This window comes from Actinia tenebrosa, unplaced genomic scaffold (genome assembly GCF_029948245.1).
Source record: "Actinia tenebrosa isolate PJP-AT-01 unplaced genomic scaffold, QUT_ActTen_1.0 PGA_scaffold1__47_contigs__length_23844297, whole genome shotgun sequence".
In the NCBI taxonomy this organism is placed as follows: domain Eukaryota; kingdom Metazoa; phylum Cnidaria; class Anthozoa; order Actiniaria; family Actiniidae; genus Actinia; species Actinia tenebrosa.
The window spans coordinates 20,555,093-20,577,057 of NW_028292578.1; the positions used below are offsets into that span (position 1 = coordinate 20,555,093).

General features: G+C 36.5%; 2 protein-coding genes across 7 annotated transcripts; one reads left to right on the forward strand and one right to left on the reverse strand.

The window, feature by feature from the left end:
- Positions 1-180: 180 nt before the first annotated feature.
- On the forward strand, positions 181-5,644 carry LOC116290395 (synaptic plasticity regulator PANTS). 2 transcript variants are annotated; one of them, XM_089032423.1, is made up of 4 exons: positions 181-303; positions 3,482-3,527; positions 4,343-4,461; positions 4,822-5,644. In XM_089032423.1, the coding sequence occupies exons 1-4, from the start codon at positions 286-288 to the stop codon at positions 4,924-4,926; spliced, it is 288 nt and encodes a 95-aa protein (XP_088888549.1). In that variant the 5' UTR covers positions 181-285; the 3' UTR covers positions 4,927-5,644. The 2 variants fall into 2 exon arrangements, with proteins under 2 accessions (XP_088888549.1, XP_031553276.2); XM_031697416.2 differs by lacking the exon at positions 181-303 and adding an exon at positions 2,795-3,014.
- LOC148910076 (beta-1,3-galactosyl-O-glycosyl-glycoprotein beta-1,6-N-acetylglucosaminyltransferase 3-like) lies at positions 5,479-21,460 on the reverse strand. 5 transcript variants are annotated; one of them, XM_089032413.1, is made up of 6 exons: positions 20,607-20,714; positions 19,938-19,970; positions 9,564-9,687; positions 9,323-9,355; positions 6,418-7,517; positions 5,479-6,199 (listed from the first exon to the last, which is right to left on the reverse strand). In XM_089032413.1, exons 2-5 carry the CDS (start codon positions 19,964-19,966, stop codon positions 6,423-6,425), a joined length of 1,281 nt encoding a protein of 426 aa, XP_088888539.1. In that variant the 5' UTR covers positions 19,967-19,970; positions 20,607-20,714; the 3' UTR covers positions 5,479-6,199; positions 6,418-6,422. The 5 variants fall into 5 exon arrangements, with proteins under 5 accessions (XP_088888539.1, XP_088888540.1, XP_088888538.1 ...); XM_089032414.1 differs by adding an exon at positions 15,756-15,800 and having other exon boundaries at positions 5,479-7,517; positions 20,607-20,707; XM_089032412.1 differs by having other exon boundaries at positions 5,479-7,517.
- Between the last annotated feature and the right edge of the window lie 505 nt (positions 21,461-21,965).

A 21,965-nucleotide genomic window follows, 5' to 3' on the forward strand; every position in this document is an offset into this window, starting at 1 on the left:
TTTTGTTTTGACCCCCAGACTGTGAAATGGTGCAATCACTGCTGTGGTAAACATTCTGCATTGGTGTCATTAATTTCTTACAACCTTTTTCTAGCGTTCCTTGATTAAAATTCTTCATCAGACGAGAGAAATTATCAGCTTAATGGAAAATGATTCTCTATCAGGTGGATAATCTCGAATACAATCTGAAGATTTAAAAATATGATGTCATAAAAATGTCAAAAGTCTTCTCACAGCCAGACTGGCGGGGTTGGCGGCTTTTATCCGAAAGCATAAAATACCATCATGATAGCGGTTTGCAATGTAAGTAGAGGCAGAAATAGAAAAGGTTTACTTGTTTTACGATATTATGACCACCACGTGGCACTCTCTATGAATATAGAGAGAAAATGCACTTTGACACTTGGTATATAATAGCACGCTTAAAAACCCTGTCACCCGCAACAGTGCAAGCAACGGAACTGCACCGCGCGTACGAGCCTAAACTTGTTTTACGTGTACTGTACCTCAATCGCAATGAGCACTATGATTCCCCACTCCAGATTAAATGAGTGCTTTTCACTAAGATGTGTCCTGAGTAATTCCGCTAACTCATTGCAGTGATTTAGTTTCTCATTCATAACCTGCGTCAAGAAACATCACATATTAAATTAGCTGATAATACTTGAAAAAAGGAAAGTAAGAGAAGGTAGGTTTTATTATTTGTGGCGGGGGGTGGGGGGAGGGTCATCATAAGGTTAAGAATTCAGCATGTGATACAAACTCAAGTGGAACCACGCTCTGCGCTGGTGGTTTCACTGAAAAGTTTGGACCACATGCTGACGCCATTCCATGTTCAATAAGACTTTCGATTTTCAGATTTTCCGATCTTTCTGACTAGATCTATTTCAGAACCATGCAAGTAATGATCAAAGCAAAAATTCAAGGAGTTTTCAAGGAGTTTAAGGAGTAGCACGAACCTTGTAAATTAGTTGAATGTAACTTCATAAAAGCATGTGTTTTCAAGTCACCCCCTTAGGGAACAGTTGTGCAATGAAGCACGTTGTTCAGGTTCGTTCAAAACACACACCTCTCCAATGTCAAAGACATCTGCTCATGCTGAGAAAAATACGTTGGCGAGACACTAAGGCCCCGTCCACACGTATCCGGAAATTTTTGTGTCCGCAAATTTTTTTTTGCGGATACGAAAATCTTCGCGTCCACACGCAGCGTATTCCAATCGTTTTCGAATCGTTTTCACTGTCCACACGTATCCGGAAATTTCTTGATCCGCCCTGATGCACGCTAGTGCCTAGTCCCTTTGACGGATAGTTTTTCTTATTGAGCATGCGCAAAATCGTATTTACGTCAGCGTATTCGAAAATTTCCACTCCGGAGACCGTTTTCGAAAGTTCACTTCCGGAAACGGATACAAAAATTTCCGGACACGTGTGGACGCAACCCGTATCCGCAAGAAAAAATTTGCGGATAGCCCATTAGTACTGTTTTAAGGAGGCTCTGGGTAGTTTTAGTCTGGCACACCTAGCCGCATTGAAACGGCTACAACTTCGTCTTGAATAACTCGATCTGCAAGCGCTTTTCACACAATGTCAGGAAAGGATTAAAGGTTTCAAAAATGATAAATTAGTTTAAAGCGGCCTTTTCATTATGACGTAATGATGACATCATAGAAATCATTTACCGCTTATTTTCTCGAAAACTAGACCTAAACTTTCAAAGCGACTTGCACCAGTCGATAGTATTCATCAAGGCACCCAACATATTGCAATATGAAAAAAATGTATGAGAGCGTTTTCCAAATATTACGCGGTGAATATTTTCATGGACTTTTACTATTATTTCCAGCGTGTCAACTTTATACCCTCAAAATAGGGACTTTAATTTAGTGAATTCAATATTTTTAGTAGCTAGAATATAGATACGGATATAGACACTGTCCTTATCGAGTATGAATCAAATTGTGACTTTCTTTCTAACGTTATGGATTTTTTGATATGAAGCTAAATGACCCCATTTGTTGTCAAACGCGATAGAAAATATCAAATAAAAATAAGTACGCTCATAACTACTTTCGCTCACGGCTGCTAATTGATTATTCACGCTTGACTTCCGTGTTATTCCTTGTCGTGTGCTGTTAGTATCGAGCGTACTTATTTTTATTCGACTGCCTTAAAACCCTTCAATGCATATGAAATTAAAGGAAAATATTTGTAAAAGATACATCTTTTAGTGACTTCATTTAGAAAAAAATCGTTCGACGATTTTTTGAATGCCGCTTTCAACGATATTTTCTATCGCTTTTGACAACAAATGGGGTCATTTAGCTTCATATCAAAAAATCCATAACGTTAGAAAGAAAGTCACAATTTGATTCATACTCAATAAGGACAGTGTCTATATCCGTATCTATATTCTAGCTACTAAAAATATTGAATTCACTAAATTAAAGTCCCTATTTTGAGGGTATAAAGTTGACACGCTGGAAATAATAGTAAAAGTCCATGAAAATATTCACCGCGTAATATTTGGAAAACGCTCTCATACATTTTTTTCATATTGCAATACGTTGGGTGCCTTGATGAACACGATCGACTGGTGCAAGTCGCTTTGAAAGTTTAGGTCTAGTTTTCGAGAAAATAAGCGGTAAATGATTTCTATGATGTCATCATTACGTCATAATGAAAAGGCCGCTTTAAACTAATTTATCATTTTTGAAACCTTTAATCCTTTCCTGACATTGTGTGAAAAGCGCTTGCAGATCGAGTTATTCAAGACGAAGTTGTAGCCGTTTCAATGTGGCTAGGTGTGCCAGACCAAAACTACCCAGAGCCTCCTTAAGCTAGCAGGAATTTGGGAAGCTGGGCTACCTGTGGTTAGTATCGTATCTAGTCTCTAACGGTAAGGCAAGGAAATGCCTGATGATTAATGCAACTGATAGAGAAAAAAACAAGATGTCTAGTGGGGTGACGACGGTCGATTTAAGCGAAAATAGTTTAGATGGACAAGATTTTCAGGTAAAAATTAAGTGAGTTTTCAGGAATTTGATTTAAGAGAAGACTTTATGTTGATAAATACTCAAAAACAGTTGACTTTAGGCTAATACTCGATATGAAACTCTTACAAAGTGCTAGCTTCCAGTATGAAAGATTGTTATAGTTTAAATGTCTATAATTCTTCTTCGTTTGCAATAGACGTCATAGCCGCCATGTTGGAAGAATTTGACAAAAGATTTTTCAATGAATTCTTTTGTTATATCTTCCAACATGGCAGACATCCCTTTTGTTATTGTGCTCTCTTGGGATTGATTGCAAACCAAGAATATGACCCTGATTATAGTAGCTATACTTTTAAGCAGCTATGCAATGAATGTTTAACATCGTTAAACAAACATTGTCAGGTTTGTATACAGTGACTTAAGCTAATTTGAAATTTTATAATATATAACTATATAATGCATACATGTGTTAATATTCCATGCTAGCCTCCTCCGTGCTTGCAGTTCTTTGACAAATGGAGATTCTGTGCTTGTAAGTATTGGAATTTTGAATTCTATATACCATCTGTAAGCTGGCTGTATAAGGATGATAGAAAATATCAAAGCAAACCCTATTATTGACTCCTAAGAAGCCTCAATGCTCGCCAGGCCAAAACAGTATATCTTTTTTATCATACAGCTTTTCAGCTTGGGTGTGACACTTTTCTGTTTCTTATCGCTTATCATTCCCTTGAGCAGTATTTCTTTGTTTGCTGAAACTCGCTCAAGAAGACACATTGATTCAAATTGATTTGAATAGAGAATCTTTATACCCAGAAGAATGATGTGTGGTAATATAGTGAAGGCACTATAACTAACCTGCTAACCAGGACCACTTACAAAATTTAGAATAAAATAAACTTTAGCCAATCAGGAGAGAGTACAATCAGTATTATATTAACCTCAGCCAATCACAATCATTCCCACAGTTGCCGATAACATCTTTTATTGCCGTCAAATATATATCATCAGATGTAGGCAATGCCCAAGGGGGGGTGGGGGGGGGGGGGTACTCCACCAGGGTACTTAACCCTAACCCCCACCCCTAAATCTAACTAATCACAGGGGACGTTGCAAATTCCTGAAGCCTAACCCTTATGACAAGAAGCTCAAAAAACCATACCTTGTCAGGCGGATCATCCTTGTATAGTCCTTGGTCCTGATTGGTTCAACTTTCACTCAAGTTTGATTCCTTTGATTTCATTCTACGTTTGATTGGTTAACTTTTTTCAAGTGGTACCAATAAGAGTGTGAAAAAAACATTACATTTAAAACTAAGAATGATATTTTGTCATCTTGTTCTTATAGCATCAAGAAACCAGTTTCACCAGTATTATATTTATGGAAGATTTAAGGACTGTTCTCTTTATAAAAATGACCTTCAAAACTGTGTGTCCTACAAGATGATAAAATCTGAAGATATAAAGGTTTAGTAAAATGATTCATGAAACCCCTATAAACTCTCACTTTAGGAGAATTTTGATATAGTTAATAATCCATGTACCCCCTTACCCATCCCGACATGTACACACATAACCAGTGTCGCATAGCTGAGTGCTTCTTAACACCGAGTGTTCTGTCAATCCTCAAGTGCTTTTTAACAACTTCACACAGCACCCCAGCAAATAAGTTTTTAACTTATTTGATAAAATACTAATTAGAGCATATGTTATCTTAGACACAAATAATAAAATTGAAAGTGTGCATGCATGCCGTGTGCTCTCATTATGCACGCTCTACTAACCAATCAGAACATGAGACTTATAACAGCCTTTTTATAATTCCAGGCTTCGCTTAAAGAAGCAATGGATCGAGACAAAGTAAGGTTCACTTCTGGTTCAGTATGGGAGAAAAGAGAAAATCCTGAGGAGTTTTGGACAAAAAAGCATTGAGACGTTACATACATATACAAAACTGCGAGGTGTCAGCTCTATGCCCTTCCTCAAGGGCAACTAAAGTGGAAGAAAGGAGTGCGTGGACTCACTCTGGTTGGAATTAGCAAGGAGAGTACATAGGTGTTCAGCAGCTCCTTGTAATATAGTTTGGAATAATTAAGAGTCACAATTATCTCAAAATTATTATCTTAAAGATGTCATTTATGATCTCATATAGAAATCTTTCACTCTAACACACCAAAAGTCCTGTATGCAGAACCCACGAAAAATGACTGGGTTGTTAGAATGATAGGTGCATGGACAAGCATGGACACTAAGTTTTGGTTTGAAAGTCAAATTTACTTATGTTTTGACTAATTTGCATTTGGATTCAGAGCATGCGCAGCATTTTTCACTCGTGTCATCCGCGCCCGGTGCAATTGACTTGAACCTTTGAAGGTAGTTCAAAGTGTAGTATTAAACCGGTCAAGCAATCTCAGTTTAAATGTAAAATCCCATCCATCAATCATTTCTAAATCAACTTAAAAACATTAACACTTAATTGAAAAATTACTTTTAAAAATCTTAATTTATTGGTGATTGACCAGTTACTGAATCTTTGCTGTCGAACTATTGTAGAAGTCAGTGATGATATCTCTAATGGTTTTTGGTAAATGCAGGACTAGATACTTGAATTGTTTGTCGCAAAATAAAGAGTGGAATGTTTACTTCTGAATCAAGGCATGTAAGTGAATCAGTGGTCATAAATGGGACACCAGGGGAAAACGTTTGCACATGCGTGCTTTTCAGCACGTTTTCTAAGAATTTCGAAGAGTGGAGTGAGAAAATAAATGTTTGTTTTCTCCAAGTATACAAAAAGGTTCAAAAGTATACTTTTGTCAAACCAAGATACTGTATTAACAAACACAATATGAAAGAATTAGCCTTAAGTTTCAAGCATGTATAATAAGGTTTGGCATTTTGTGAAGTCCAATTTATCAGGCATGTTTGAAAGTCAAATTTACTTATGTTTTCACTAATTTGCATACGGATTCAGAACATGCGCAGACGTTTTTCACTCGTGACCATAAATAGTGAATTGCATTCAATGTGAAGGACGCATGCGCATCTATCCAAGAGTCAGACGACGTCATCCACCCATAGTCTCCTATGCGGCCGCTATTAGTGTCGTCACGCCACGATGTACCAAAATTAAGGTTACGTTTCCACTGACACGCGCGGCGTTGTATGAGACGTTCCAACTGACTTGGCCAAAAGAGGTAGACTAGGCCTAAATGGATGAAAGTATAACATTTGGAAGTTTAAAAGCTGGTTATGTGGTTGGCATGGTAATTAGGCGGCTTTATGTGCATTCTCATACCTGTGGGCTCGTATTTATCATGTTACTGTTCCGATAATTTTTTTAAAATTCCAATTAAAATAGACATTCCCTTACTTAAAAATCCCTTATTTGGTTTGCTTTCGTCTATCGGAACATATTTTAATTACGTTTTTTAGCTGTCTTGCGAAATCGTTGCGCTTGCGTTCCAAACGTCAAAGCCGTATTCTCTTCCTTGTCTTGCAACAAGAAGACATTCTAGTATGTCTTTATTATGGTCAAACGGAATCTTGTGGACAAAAAGTTTGTTTTTCATGTCTTTGCCCAAAGCCCACTGCAAATCTTTCACAGATAACCAACACAACGTTCGTATCCATTCTCCGTAACACCTGGCACGTCCGTCATACCACTGCAAAGCACGTGTGATATGTTCTGGCTGTTCCCCACGGATCCCCCCTGGGGCCTGTGGATTCTGTTGTAAGGAGGCGTAAATAGTCTCATCAGGAACAAAGGTATCTTTTAGGAATTCAGTGAAATCTTTCCCAACCTTGCTGTAGAGAACAAACCTGACAAAGTCTCTAATAACTACGATGTGTGTAGATCCTTTGTAGATAGATACATTGTGTGGTGGTGGGGACTTTTCAGTCCCGGTCCTTTGAACAAGACCGCCATTTAAAATGTGGACTTTTTTAGTTCGTTCTTCGTTATGTTTCGGCATGGGGAAACTCTCCATGCTATTTGTGTTGTTGAGCATTTTTAATGCTACTACGATTTGTTTGTTCTCGTATAGCGGAAAATCCTGTCCAATTAAACTAATGTAATATTTCCACTTCACTGATGATTCTAAAAGTTCTTTCATGCATTCTAACTGAGCTTGAACAATTGAGAAATGTCCCCATACAACATCAACTCTCTTGGCTGCAATAAATACATTAGGCAGACAACGTATCATGGCCTGGATGGCTCGATAAAAGACTTCTGGGGATTTCTTGTCGATGTGAATGCAGTGAACATTGTGTGGCATGTAGATAGCCCGGAGAATCCTCTCAAACAGAGAGGCACCTTTGTAGATTGTGAAGCCATAAGCGATTGGTAATTTCGTTTCTTCTTTCGTCACATTAGGATGAGCAAAACGAGTGTGTAAAACGTTGTCGCAATTTTCATCGGACTTGTAGACATCGAGGATTTTAAAGTCGTTCTTTGTGATTGAAGTTTTATTTACGTTTTCTTCACCAGAAATAAGTTTTTTGCACCTTTCCCACTTTGATTCCTTTAGCATAGTAGAAAAAAGAAATCGATTATTGATTCTTTGTATTTTTCCTCTGCAGAACACAACACTTGCTGTTCCGCTGTACGATTGCCAGAGACCGCGGAGGCGAGATTGCAATGGACTGAAAGTGCATTGAAATAGACCCTTTCCCGAAAATTTAAATGAGTTCTGCTAAATTTAAAAAAAAAACAATACCAGCATTGGAAAAAGCAAATTTACTTTAGTAACCCTACGAAGATTCATGATATTAGGTGTTATATCGGCCGAGAAAAAGTTGAAAATTGACATATTTACAAACATTCGTACGTCTGGGGTTTATATACGCAATAACCCCAGACATACACACGGTGACTTTTTGAGCCGTTGATCCTTCGTTGAGCCCTAGAGGAATCAACAGCTCAAAATGTGAAATGAAATAGTCTCGGTTTGAGCCGTGAGATAGGCCACCATTTGCAGGAAATAATCATATGACTATATGACTCCTACTAGATGGCAAAAACTTCCTTTATGTAAATCACGTTTTACTGGATTACTAATGTCTTATCCTAAAACCTTTTTCAAAAGGACTTTTTTCCTCTAATAAGAATTTTATTTCAAGAAACGAAGCATTTTAAAGTTTGTTTGCCATCCAGCAGAGCCTTTCCCAAGGGACCTTGAGCTGACTCGATTCTTTAGCAAAGTGGTATATCAGCACGTGACTGTTTGTTGCAAATGGCCCATTGCATTTTGTTCCCAGAGGATCTCGGGCTCGCTGAAACTAACTCCAGCTTAGCTCTCAACACCAGATACGGAATTTTATAGTATTATTCAGAGGATTGCGCGCGTATAGAGAATAAACATAATTGTGAAAAGTGGATCCAGTTTTGGAAGACACGAGTGAAAAAACGTCTGCGCATGCTCTGAATCCGTATGCAAATTAGTCAAAACATATGTAAGTTTGACTTTCAAACATTTCTGATAAATAGACAGTTTTCGAATTGCAAATTACCGCTGTGTTCCTTGATCACAGACTCATTTGCACTAGGTTAGCCTCGTATCAGTGTTTAAATATTCATAAATAACCAACGGTAAAGTAAAGAATGCACAACTTCAACAATACAAACATTTTGCAACTCGACGGACCTTGACTGGAACACGTGAATATTCTTCACAAAATCGAGGCTAACCCTGTGCAAATGAGTCTGTAATCAAGAAACACAGCGGTCATTTGGAATTCGAAACGGGTCTATTGGACTTCACAAAATGTCATACAAACTTAGTGTTCATGCTTGAAACTTAAGGATAATTCTTTCATATTGTCTCATGGTTTGGTCTGACAAAAGTATACTCTCGAACATTTTCGTATACTTGGAGAAAAGAAACATTCATTTTCTCACTCAAAAACTCTTCAAAATTCTTAGAAAACGAGCTGAAATGCACGCATGCGCAAAAGACTTTCTCTAGTGTCGTTCTGGAATAGATACACTTATTTCAATAAAGTTAGTCACCAAAAACCAGGAAAGCTGAGATCACTGAGGATCATGGGAAACAATTCATTTCAAACAAGTAAAGCCTTTTTGATACAAACTGCAACTTGAGGATGCTCAGGAGAGGTGAGACTATACTGGTAAAAGATGGGCAAGTCCATCAACAGTTATCAAGCGGTTGAAACATGTAAAATGTATCTACCCATAATCCTTGTCGGCCTCAGCTTTGTAGCTTTTCAGGTGACAAACTTTATTGAAATAAGTATATATGAGCAGCCGATCAGTAGATTGGTTTATAGGTGGGATTAATGAAAGAGATATGAACTGCTTATGGCTTACCTTTTTTATAGGAGAAAGGGAAGATTCCTCAATCTGTCTCAAATAAAATATATTCATAAGAATTACTAACTGTTATTATACTCTCTTGTTATTATAAATCTCGCGTTCTGATTGGTTGGGGTACATGCCTTATGAGAACACAGCACGCGCGTATCTTTTCTATTTCGTCAATAACGGTTATTGTATATAAACTTGCTCGCTATATTTCCCCTGACTGGGATGCGGTGATTTAAATACTCACCCTGTTGTGTCTGTTGTCCATTTTCATTATTCCTGACTGCAGGATAATCAGTACAAACATTGTCAGCGCCGAAATAGCAGATAGTATAATAAAACCTTTTTTTGGGTTGAACAAGGCCATGAACCTGACAAACAAAATGAAAGAAATCTTTTACAATTATCAATTTTAAAATAACTTACAAATTTCTCGTCGCGCGCTGATTCAGTCTTTATCTTCAATTCTATAAGAGGACAGAAAGATAAGCTGACTTCAAGGAGCGCGCGCTCTTTCCTTTGATTGTTTTGATGGACTAAAAACGAGAAGTATTTATCGTTTAAATGAAATCAGTGTTTTATGTGTCTGTCCACTTATTGACGATAAATTTCGTCATCGCATTGTCAAATAAAGTGACTACAATGTGATGACGCAAATTATCGTCAACATGGCTATACTGCTCTTATTCTAAAGCAATGATGTTCGGCAATTTTGCTTCTTGTGCGTTAATTTTTGTCATAGGAGTGTGCCAAGAGAGCATAAGTAAGAGATGGAAACTTCTTATTGTGGCGCGCGCCATCTTAATTTCCGGTTGGGCTATTTTAAGTAACCGGATGTAGTTTAAATTTCGCCTTACCCTTCTCCCGTGCGTCAACTAGTTACTATAATTTAAAATTGCAATGGCGGTGCTGTTTAATTTCTTTTTAAAGTGTTCAGAAAACTATTTGGCTCAGTCTTGAGATCTCGTAGACCAAAATATTGTGTAAGCATATACCAAATTCTATTTAATGGTCTTGCTCATACTCTTTTTCGTTTCTGTTTTACTTCGGCAAATAATCGTTCGAGTATTTTCTTTCAAATTACACTTTTACCGAGTTACCTGTGGATAAACCGGTCATAAAATGCCATTGTTTGTTTTTTTCCTCCTCGACAAAATTGCCAAATTGCCAAGTTGCGCAATAGTACCCAGGGGTCTTCAAGAGACCTTTGTTGGCATCTGCTATGGGGTTCACATCCATAGTCCAATCAATTATCATGTACCAGATGTCAATCAATGTCACTATGTTGTCAAATGATTATGATTATGAGCAGATCACGTGGCAGAGGTTTATGTCTACGCATGTTTTATTTCGTTGACCGCCGTAATTCAAGACAGCCGAACTAGAAATATCAATTTCGTAAACAAGGATTTCAATCCCAGAAGATAGCGATGATTTCGAAGCGATTATTTCTAAGAATTTTCAATGAACTTCATGAGCAATAGCTTGTTTTGTTTAAAGGGGCACTTGGATGAAAATGGATAAAAATTGAAAATGACTTTAAACTTAATTGAACGTATCTATATGGCCCCAAACGTAGCCAAGCAACATATTTTCTTCGCAGTAAAATGTCTCAGATAAAAATTATGAATTTTATTTAGCATATAAATTGTGAGTAAATGACGTCATTTACTCAACCCTTTTGTTCTTTCTCTTTTAATCCAAAATTTCTCAACTGCAAGAGGCTCCCAGGCTAAAATTTTCACTTATCTGGTTTACATAACCATAATTGAGTCAAATTATCCACAAACACTTCAATTATTCGGACTTTGAAAAATTGGGGCGTTTTCATCCAAGTGCCCCTTAAACTATTCGTGATCAGCGACTCGAGTAGTATTTTCTGTACGAGCAAGCGAAAATGGATAAGAAGAACAGGGTTTCAAGAGTCAAGAGTTTCAAGAGAGAATTAGGATAAGCAATATACTGTAGTAAACAAATTCACGCAACATGACTCATTATTCACACTCGATTGACCAAGATGGAGGTCAAGTTTTCTGCTCGTACAGAATGATGATAATTTCTGCTTTTCACGCTGATATTAGACATCATGTCTATCCTTACGCATTGGCGGATCCAGGGGATGGGATGGGGTGGGGGGGGGGGGGGGGGGTTCGAAGGGTTCCACGGAACCCCCCTTGAAGGTTTAATCTTTTAGGTAATAGAAATATATCTTATATAAATTTTGCTTAAAAGTATCCACAAGGATAATGTTGAACACGAAATGATAAATATTTGCTGTTATAATGTTTAATTTACCTTTAAGTTCCGTTACTAGATAGTAAATTAGGTGATTAGAGCCAATTTTTTTGTCAGAAATCGACTAAACAAAAGAGAATTATACACAGTTTAAGAAACGGAACCCCCCTTTGAAAAATCCTGGATCCGCCACTGTTACGATAGAATCACTAAAAGATACTTGGAAAAAGGAGTTTCTCCCAAGCATCAGAGAAGAAATTAGGTCTGAATTAAAAAAAGGACCATATTAACTTATCGATCAAAGAAATTACACAACGCTGTACTTCTATTGAGGAATTTCAAAGCTTTCAATCAAAGCAATACGATGATATTCTAAAGAAATACGACAATGTAGTCTCCTCGCTTCAAGAAGCAAAGAAACAAATAAAGCACTTTGAAGTAATCACGAAGTCTCAGCAAGAGCAAATTGCTCAGTTAAAAGATCATGAATATAAGCAGATAAAACTAGCTAAAAACTAGTGTGAGCTGCGTCGGTGTTTCTAATGAAAACAGTAATGATGAAAAGGTAAATTATACACCGTGAAAAGATGAAAAAACGTATTGACGTTTTGGACGCTAGTCCTTCGTAGGAGTAAAAAATATAAGCATGCTCTTGAAATTGATGAGATGCAACAGTATTCCCGGCGTGACTGTATAGAAATTGTTGGCGTACCAGATATCCCTGGAGAAGATCTGTTCTGCGATTGGGGTCAACTTAAAAGACGAAGAAATTTCCACAGTCCATCGACTGCCGGATTCAGACCTATAGCCATCTTACCTTCATTAAATGAAATATTAGAAAGGGTTGTTTATGATCAACTTCTGAAATTCTTAGACAAACATAACATAATTTATGAATACCAGTTTGGCCTCAGAAAGAAACATTCCACTGAACATGCAATTCTAGAGCTTACTGACACTTTAAAGAAATCAATAGACAACAAACAACTTACTAGCGGTATATTTTTAGACCTAAGGAAAGCTTTTGACACTGTCGATCATAATATCTTGCTGCTAAAACTACAAAAATATGGAATAAGAGGCCCTGCCCTGAACTGGTTCACTAACTATTTAACTAATAGAATGCAATATGTTAAAGTTCAGAATACCGTATCCGACTTAAAGTTAATCACGTGTGGCGTACCACAAGGAAGTACCATTGGACCGCTCCTATTTCTGCTTTACATTAATGATCTCCCACAAGTGTCAAACAAGTTGAACTTTAGAATGTTTGCTGATGATACTAATTTATTCTTTTCGCATATAGAGTGCAAATAATATACCCGTGAAATAGTTAGGATTAAATAGGTGATAGTTAGCGCTTAATTAGACAACACATAGGAATCCAGTGAGGCATGACAAGGGCACGGGCGTTTACTAGAGTAACAACTAAATACGCAAATGAACGTTTTTTCTAACAAGTTTATTGAATTGAGCTAAGAATCAAGACACAAGACGCACATTTAATTCTGCGTAAATCATGACACAAAAAACCCAGTACGCAAATGAACGTGTTTTCTACCATTTTTATTTGTTTTATCACGCTAAAGATCAAGACAATGCGCATTTATAAACTAAAACAAATCAAGACTCAAACAACTATAGCTAATAAAGACCCAGTGTGCAAATGAACGTGTTTTCTACCATTTTTATTTGTTTAGTATCTTGCTAAAAATCAAGACAATACGCATTTATAAACTAAAACAAATCAAGACTCAAACGACTATAGCTAAAGACCCAGTACGCAAATGAACGTGTTTTCAACCATTTTTATCTTTATATTTTTTACAATTAAAATTTGTAGTACATCAAAGTCGTGATTGATTAGATTATCTAAAAAGCCAGTTAAATATAAATTCGCCAAGATCTCATCGCCAACTATTCCGGCCATGCGCCGCTCGCCAAGTCAGCGGATATTATGTATAAAATAAAAACCACAGGAAGCCCAAGCTCTCTCAGGCCTTAGAGAAACAAAATCTTTTGCTACGGTATTCCTGTGCTTTAATAGGTATCCTATTACAAATGATGGCAAACGAGAGCTGAGGATTCAAGCTTTATTTTGGTACCAAACATGCCGTATTTTGCGAATAATTTTCAAGGTTTTTGCTTCACAAAGTGCCTATTCTTGAAGAAGGATCTCACAAATATTCGTCTCAAATCGGAGCTTTTTGAAAGTAAAAACGAAAAGTATAAATTCGTTCAATCGACCACAGATTCGACATTAGTAATTTAGAATGTGTGTATTTTAAGGATCGACCCCGGCAAATGAGGTAACTAGTTCTGATTTTGAGAAATCTTGTTTATAATATTTGACCTTATGTGTTTTTCTTGCAATTTAACAAAGCACTTATGGCAAGAAGGCTGTTAAAATCTAACTATCGAGACGAAAAGGTTTTTCCAAACAAATTAAAGTATGTTTAGTAAAAATTAAATGCTTTAATGTTATATATTGTTCTTCTACCCCGGCAAGTGGAAAACTGTTTACACAGAAATTTATAAATCGAAAACTATCTTGACTCTCTATACATTTCTTTGTAAAATCTGACTTAACTCGCTTAACACTTTCAAGCGACACCGCTGCATTTGTACGCGGGCGCATGACCGGAATAGTTGGCGATGTCCATAAAATCTTCTTACTTGTTCCTTGGAAATGGCGAGAAAGGCATCAATATAACTCTAATGTGCATGTTGTGTTCCAGTACTCCAGTGTCTTCTGCGTATTGGCTTTGGCCAGTCCAAAAACCATTTCGATTGAACCGTATTTGTCCTACTTGTTTGAGCTTCGTAGAACGGCTCGCCTATTTCTTTGACTAATTAGACTTAGGCAACCAATAGCACAAAGTTAGTAATTAGTTAGCTAGCTATCTATTCCACGGGTATATTATTTGCACTCTACTCTATTTGTTGCCTAAGTCTAATTAGTTAAAGAAATAGGCGAGTCGTGACGGGTGAACTAGTGCACATGTGCTACTCAAGGGCGCGCATTTTTTAAATATTTTTAAGCACGCTTGCAAAAACTGAAACAATATTTTATTTTACATGCTTTTCCTTCGTATAATTTGACATGTTCGCATTTTCGAATTCGTATTTGTTAAACAACGAGTGGAGCTTGATTCATATTTTATGACTTGATATTCAGCTGATGACTGTATAATCTTCAAATTGTCTAGTGTTTAAGTCATTGCTTTTTCGTTCTTAAAGCTAAATTACAAACGACAATAGTTTTTCTTCATTAATTGTCCACACTGCGGGCAGAAGCAAAAGTGGCGTTCTACGAAGCTCAAACAAGTAGGGCTAATACGGTTCAAGCGAAATGGTTTTCGGACTGGCCAAAGCCAATACGCAGAAGACACCTGGAGTACTTGGACACAACATGCACATTGGAGTAATTGATGCCTTTCTCGCCATTTCCAAGGAACAAGTAAGAAGATTTTATGGAAGATCTTGGCGAATTTAAATAAAAATGGTAGAAAACACGTTCATTTGCATACTGGGTCTTTTTTAGCTATAGTTGTTTGAGTCTTGATTTGTTTTAGTTTATAAATGCGTATTGTCTTGATCTTTAGCGTGATAAAACAAATAAAAATGGTAGAAAACACGTTCATTTGCGTACTGGGTTTTTTGTGTCATGATTTACGCAGAATTAAATGTGCGTCTTGTGTCTTGATTCTTAGCTCAATTCAATAAACGTGTTAGAAAAAAAGTTCATTTGCGTAATGAGTTGTTACTCTAGTAAAGGCCCGTGCCCTTGTCATGCCTCACTGAATTCCATGTGTTGTCTAATTAAGCGCTAACTATCACCTATTTAATCCTAACTAATTCACGGGTATATTATTTTCACTCTATTGCAAGATGTTGTGAACACAGAACTAGCCCTAGTTTATAAATACGGCAATTTAAGCAAACTATCAATCTAAAAAAAACTCACTATGTCTTGTTTAGATCACCCAGAAAAAAAGTAAATGATTTTAAAATCCAAACCTTACAACCAAAACAATACATTAAATATCTTGGGGTCTTTATAGCCCAGCATTTTAATTGGGAACATCAAATAAAAGTCGTATATAGTAAAATATCTAAAAACATAGGAATTTAAAGGATTTTACGGTACTATGCTTCCATAAAAACCCTAAGAAATATCTACTATTCTTTGATTTATCCCTACCTCTCTTATGGTATACTCTCTTGGGGCTGCACATATAAGACAAATCTGGAAAAAATCCGCACAATCCAGAACAAATGTGTAAGATGCATGTTTTTTTGTGGTATGAGAGAACATGCATCTCCCTTTTACAATATGTTAGAGTTACTATCCTTCAGTAACATTTTTAAACTAAGGTCAGCATTACTTACACATCAAATTATAAATAATAAATCTGAAGTACCTCATATATTCAAAAATATACTTAAGCCGGTGAGTGAGCAACATTCTTATAATACAAGATATGCCTCTAAAGGTAATGTTGTTCGTTCATCAATCAATACCAACTATGGTAAATTTACATTTAATTTCTCGGCTTCTAAGATTTGGGAAGAAATTCCAACTCCTATAAAAAAAGTTACTTCCTTTCAAACATTCAAAAAACGAATGAAAATTTATCTCATTCACTCACAAAAGTGATAAACAATATTTAATGTAAAATACACTATCTTGGTCAATGCAATAATTATTCTCTTAATACTTGATAATGGATGGCTGTTGACTCGATAGTTTATACTTTTTCAACAGCCATACACACTAAACGTGATCTCACTTTGTAAATATTTATCCTGTATTTTTCATAACTGTTCAACTCTATTTAATCATTCCTATATTTTTGTATTGTAATTTTGTGTGTGAAATAAACTTGACTTGACTTGAACTTGACAATATAGATATTCTTATGGCCTATATTTATGTATTTATATTAACTGTTTTGGCTGCAAAGTCTATTGCAAAGGAACATGAGGGACACAGTAATACTCATTTTAAGATTCTATTTGATTTAAGAAGCAAAATAAATAGTTTGCTACGCACATTTCAGGGTTTGATCTTTGCCGTTCGAAGCGTTATGATCTCCTTTAATTTTTCTTTAAAAAAATGGTGATTCATTAAAAAATATCGATAAATTATAAAATTATAAAATGTAAAGCGATTCTGAGAGAGGTCTGGAGCAAATATTTATATCTTATTTGGGTTTTTTCCCGTAATACGGGCTGATATTTTACGAGTTGCGAATGTATTTTTCCGAGTCCCGTAGGGACGAGGAAAAATACGAGTAATGAGTAAAATATCAGCCCGTATTACGGGAAAAAACCCAAATAAGTTATTTATTATACGACATTGAAAATTGATATGTATTTGTCCCTTTTTGAGCGAGTTTATCAGTATTTTTTGAGTTTTCAAGGTCCGCACGCTATCTCAGAAAAAACGTAAACACAAGGAAACCCATTAAGTGCCTTTAATCTTATTGGTCAATAGGCAAATTACATGACAACTGACATGAAACTCGTCAAACTAGATATGATCTTCGTAAAATTACACTTCGCATCGATTCAAAATAAGTTTACTAACAATCAAAAGTTTTGAAAAGTTAGAATCATGAAGACGAATTCCAGCAAAAAAAAGCTTAGTGAGTTCACTAGTTCTTATAGCTCATCGTCGCTGTTTAATGGATCAATTCTCTTGAATTTCTTCTTAAAACTGGGGGATGGTTTAACCGCCAAAGCATGATGATCTCTACCAAAGTTGATAGAACAGTTATTGAAAACAGCTCCATAAAACATGCTTTGATTGGATTCTGGCTGTTCTGCAGGCTCTAATGGATTGGATGTCAGAGTACTGGAAAGTTGAAGCGGTACTTTAGGACTCAAGGCCGAATCTTTCGTTAGTTTTCTTCCTTCGATGTGCTCACTTAATTTGGAAGACATAACGTGCTGTTGCTCTGTTGACGCTTCTGAATAACTATCCAAAGACTTTAGGTTTCTCTGGCCAGCCAGGGCGATTATATTCAGAGGCTCTACGTTTTCTTTTCGTAGCGTTGAAATCATGGTTCTTCGTGCCGAGTGGTTGGTAAAACGGCCTTCAATACCGGCGGCTTTGCACATCTCTTTCATGAACTGTGCCAGCGAGTGCTTTCCAAGTGGTTGTCTCTTGTACCATATCTCTGATGATGGTTTTTGAATGGCTGCCAAGTAGAAAGGAGATTCAGATTTTTTCATTTCTGGTGGTACATGAGAAATGTACTCCTTGAATAATTTCACTGGACAACGAGGTCCACCAGTTGCAAACATCTTAGGATTGAACGGACGATCCGGGACGAACTCATTTTCGCCTGTTCTAGTTTTGCTTCCGCGTTCCTTAATCCATTCCACGTACTCTCTTTCTCCATCTGTTTTGACTTCAAAGTCGCCGTATCTTACACGATGGTGCTCATCTTGTGCTCTCCAACCCAAGTAAACAGTGTTGTGAAACCAAACTGTACGCAGAAGGACTTGAGGATAATTGTTGCCAAGCTGTTGTTTTTGCCATAATATCTGAATATGGTCTGTACTCAGCCCCTGTGCCTTGTTTGGCTTCTGGCCTTTCCCACACCTACGGAGCTCCTTTCTTTTGCAAGCCAAGGCTTCCCGAGAACGGTTGAATTCTCTATCCAGCAAAATGGAGTATTGTTTGCCTTGTTCTCTAAGGAAGCGGTCGATACTACGGAAATAGGAGGTAAGAGTATCTGGTTCAAATTCATCGCCATTTTGCTTGCGTACTTTTCACCACAAAACAGGCTAGTAGTTTGTCCAGCTCATTAGGCGGTATCTCTTCAATTTTTCTTGTTTCTTTAATCGTTTTTGCCCACCTGTAGAAGACTTGTAAATCGTTATGTGTCTTTTTTGCAGTGTTTTTGTTCCTGTTTTCTCTTATGAATGTTGATACTTCATCTTCATCGGCGAAATTAGTGGTCTCGAGCTCGTTGTCCTTCTGTACTTCGACTGTCGTATCCTGCGGGTTTTCAAAAACTTTTAAAAGAACATTGTCATCTATTTCAAAATTGATTTCTAGGAAATCTAGGTCAGTGTTCGTGTCATAGTGAAAATTTAGGTCAAAATTTGGGTCACTTTCACCTCGAAACATGATGAAAAAAGTTGCGAAAAGTTACGAGCGTATTATGCTAGTCCTGTCCCGGTTAAACCGGTTAAACCGGGACAGGACTAGCATAATACGGTGCCATATTTTGCGAGTTCTCTTGACCTTATAAGGTAAAATTACGTAATAGTCGTATAATAATAGCGTGTATTTACGTTAATGAAGCATTTTGATGCTACTGTGCGGACACTCGAACCATGAAAACTTCAAGGCTTCCAAATCACAGCTCTCTTTAGAAACAAAGGAAGCAAACCAACAGACGGCGGAAAATCTATAGATGTTTCTTTAGATCACTCCTTGTGAACTAAATGAACTGCTAGACTGTCGCTCAAAGTACAAACTTTCAATAATTTACAGAAATAAAACAAAATTATCGTTCATTGACGAAGTAGCTGCCCGTTGAGTAGCTGTTATGAAATAATTGATACACTTTACAGATGTATATTTTATATTTAAAAAAACTTTAACGGCAACCACAACATAAGAGACTCTGAAATTTCACGAAAAAATGCTGGAACCTCTGTAAGAATCTGGCTTCTGATTGAATTATTCGAAAAATGTCAACGAAAAAAACGTTTTAATTGACACCAATCACGAATATTTAACAATTATTCGCCGAAGGCGCAATGAATATCGGGGAATCATTCACCAAGACGCGACTCTTCGAGCGGCGAGGTAAATATTCTCCGATATTCACTGAGGCTGACCACCATTTTGGATTATCGCTGGAGGCGATTGTCGTCTTGTGATAACGTGAGTTTCTCGAGCAATCAGCGCGCGAGATTTTCAATAATTACCTGTGTATTTATACTAATATGGGTTAGCAAACTGAATACAGTAAATAACACTGGATTTTCCGAAAGAACAGTATATACAGAATACAATATTTTAGGTTGTAATTAACGCCAAGGCATGTTTCTGTATTTTGTTATAATTGCAATTTTCACAATACATAACCATGCCTTGGCGTTAATTACAGCCAAAAATTATCGTATTATATATATACTGTTTAGAAGGTTTTTTAGGGGGGAAAACTTCTATATTCCCTAATACTGCGAACAAACCAAACAACTTTTCTATATCTGTACACGGTCAGCGTTATATAACAAACAATGGATAAAGTCGAACAAAAACTTTGAACAATAAGTTTTTCAACCATTCCGCTCTCACGAAGGACTAGCGTCCGAAACGTCAGTAAGTTTTTTCATCTTTTCACGGTGTATACTTTACCTTTTCATAATTACTGCTCTCATACTCATGAATCTGAGGAGAAAACAAAGCAAATCACTACTGTGACGATGCATTGGAAATGTGTTCTTAATTTGCATTAAATTTCGTAAACTTTTTCTTTGATTTTCTCCAAGAAATATTCATTAGTTTGAGAAGTAATTTCAAACACTTGAGAGAGTTGCTGCGCCTCGTTTTTTCAACTCATTTTTCGGCGTTTGGAAATCGGAGGAAGAACTCTCACGCGTGTTTGAAATATTACGTCAAATCACGGATCCTAAAATGTTCCATGATCAAATCTATCACATTTCTAACTTTTTTTTAATTAAAAGAGCCCAAAAAACTACCTATCCTTTTCGATTCAATATTGTTTTTCTTCTCCTTCGACGACTTTTATCTCACCGACTGAGGTTTCCCAAATTGGTGGTCATTTTGGTCAGCGAAATAACCAAGGAACAAGCATGCAAAAGTGAACAAAGCGAAGGAAAATATCCCTAAATTCAGGTTACTATTTGAGCCCCTTACAATATTTCAATCTTTTTGAAACCTGGAAATATGTTGATACTAAAAAAATTTTCGTCCCGTTATGATTCGAAATCGGTGAGGTGAAGTTTCTTCAAACTACACGATGTTGAAGACCTACATAATTACATGCAGCTTCAAGATACTTACTCTTATTAGGTATATTATTCACAGTTCTTCAGGCACAGACGGTTTAATCTTTCGTTCTTTTAGATGTTTTGCCGGTCAAGGACATAACCAAACTTTATTGCAGAGTCAAGATATTAACTCTGCTTATAGATTATAACCGAGAGTCTAGTTATATCTCTCCCTGCTTCAAGCCAGGCCACTTAGTTTTTGGACTAGAAATTAAACGGAAAAAAACTTACGAATAGAACAGTATTCTGTATCCGCATAAAGATGAATAGGATTGGTAATTATAAATTACGATATAGAGGATATCATGTGACTTTTTTGATCGGGTTATGCAGCTTTTTGTGTTTTTGGTGTGATTTCAATTTCTAGCTTGTATGACGCTCATTCGGTATGCGATTTCGTTTTGTCACTTAGTCGCCCTAAGCAAAGCCGCCTGTTGTTTTCCTTGTAGAGAAAACATTAAAAATGAATTTAAAATTATTTAAAATTAAAAATGAATTGTTGAACATGCGTAATAAGTAAATTACGAGTTTACCGAGGGTGTCATAACTTCAAAATCGGGGGTGGAAGCGGAATCACTCACTTTTAAAGATTCACGATTCCTTACCAATTTTCATCGATGATCCATGATTCCTTGTCAATTTGTTCCTAATTTCATCTACATGATTCATGGTTCCCTCTACTTTAAACTCAAAGATTCATGAGTCCTGATTCCGCTTCCATCCCCAATTCAAGCTAATTCAAAAGATATTTATCTTCGTTGCTTACCTTCTTCTTGTCGCGAGCCAGCGAAGGCAACCCTAGTACTGACCTGATAGCTAACCATTGAATAATTAATTAACGCGAACACCTCGAAAGCATAATCAAACGCCCTTTGGCGAACTCGTGGATACTTGTTGCACTTTTGGAAGATTGGTCTTCCTGTGCCCTCCTAATGCTTGTTGACATAGTATAGTATGTATAAGATAATATCAAAAGATATTTATGGTACGTAATATCAGTTTCCTCTGATCTTTTTCTTTTGTGACATTGATTGTTTTTCTCTATTCAATTCAAGTGAAAGAGAGCATAAATATTCCTCTAATTTTGAGATAAATCAAACACATAAATACAATCTTGGTTTTCACGACGTCATCAAAAAACTAAAAGTATTCACCCCACAAAACTGTTTGTCGAATATTTTGTTTATAGCATTATAAGAAAAGTCTTATCAAAATAATTTTGTATTATCGATGTTCGGTTTTAGATTTATTGCAAGTCCAATTCTGTCACGCAATTCTGTCACGCATTTTCAAAGCATTAGAAATGGGAAAATTTGAATGAAATAATACGTTTTTAACTTAGTAGATGACTGGTAACTTTATTTCTATGATT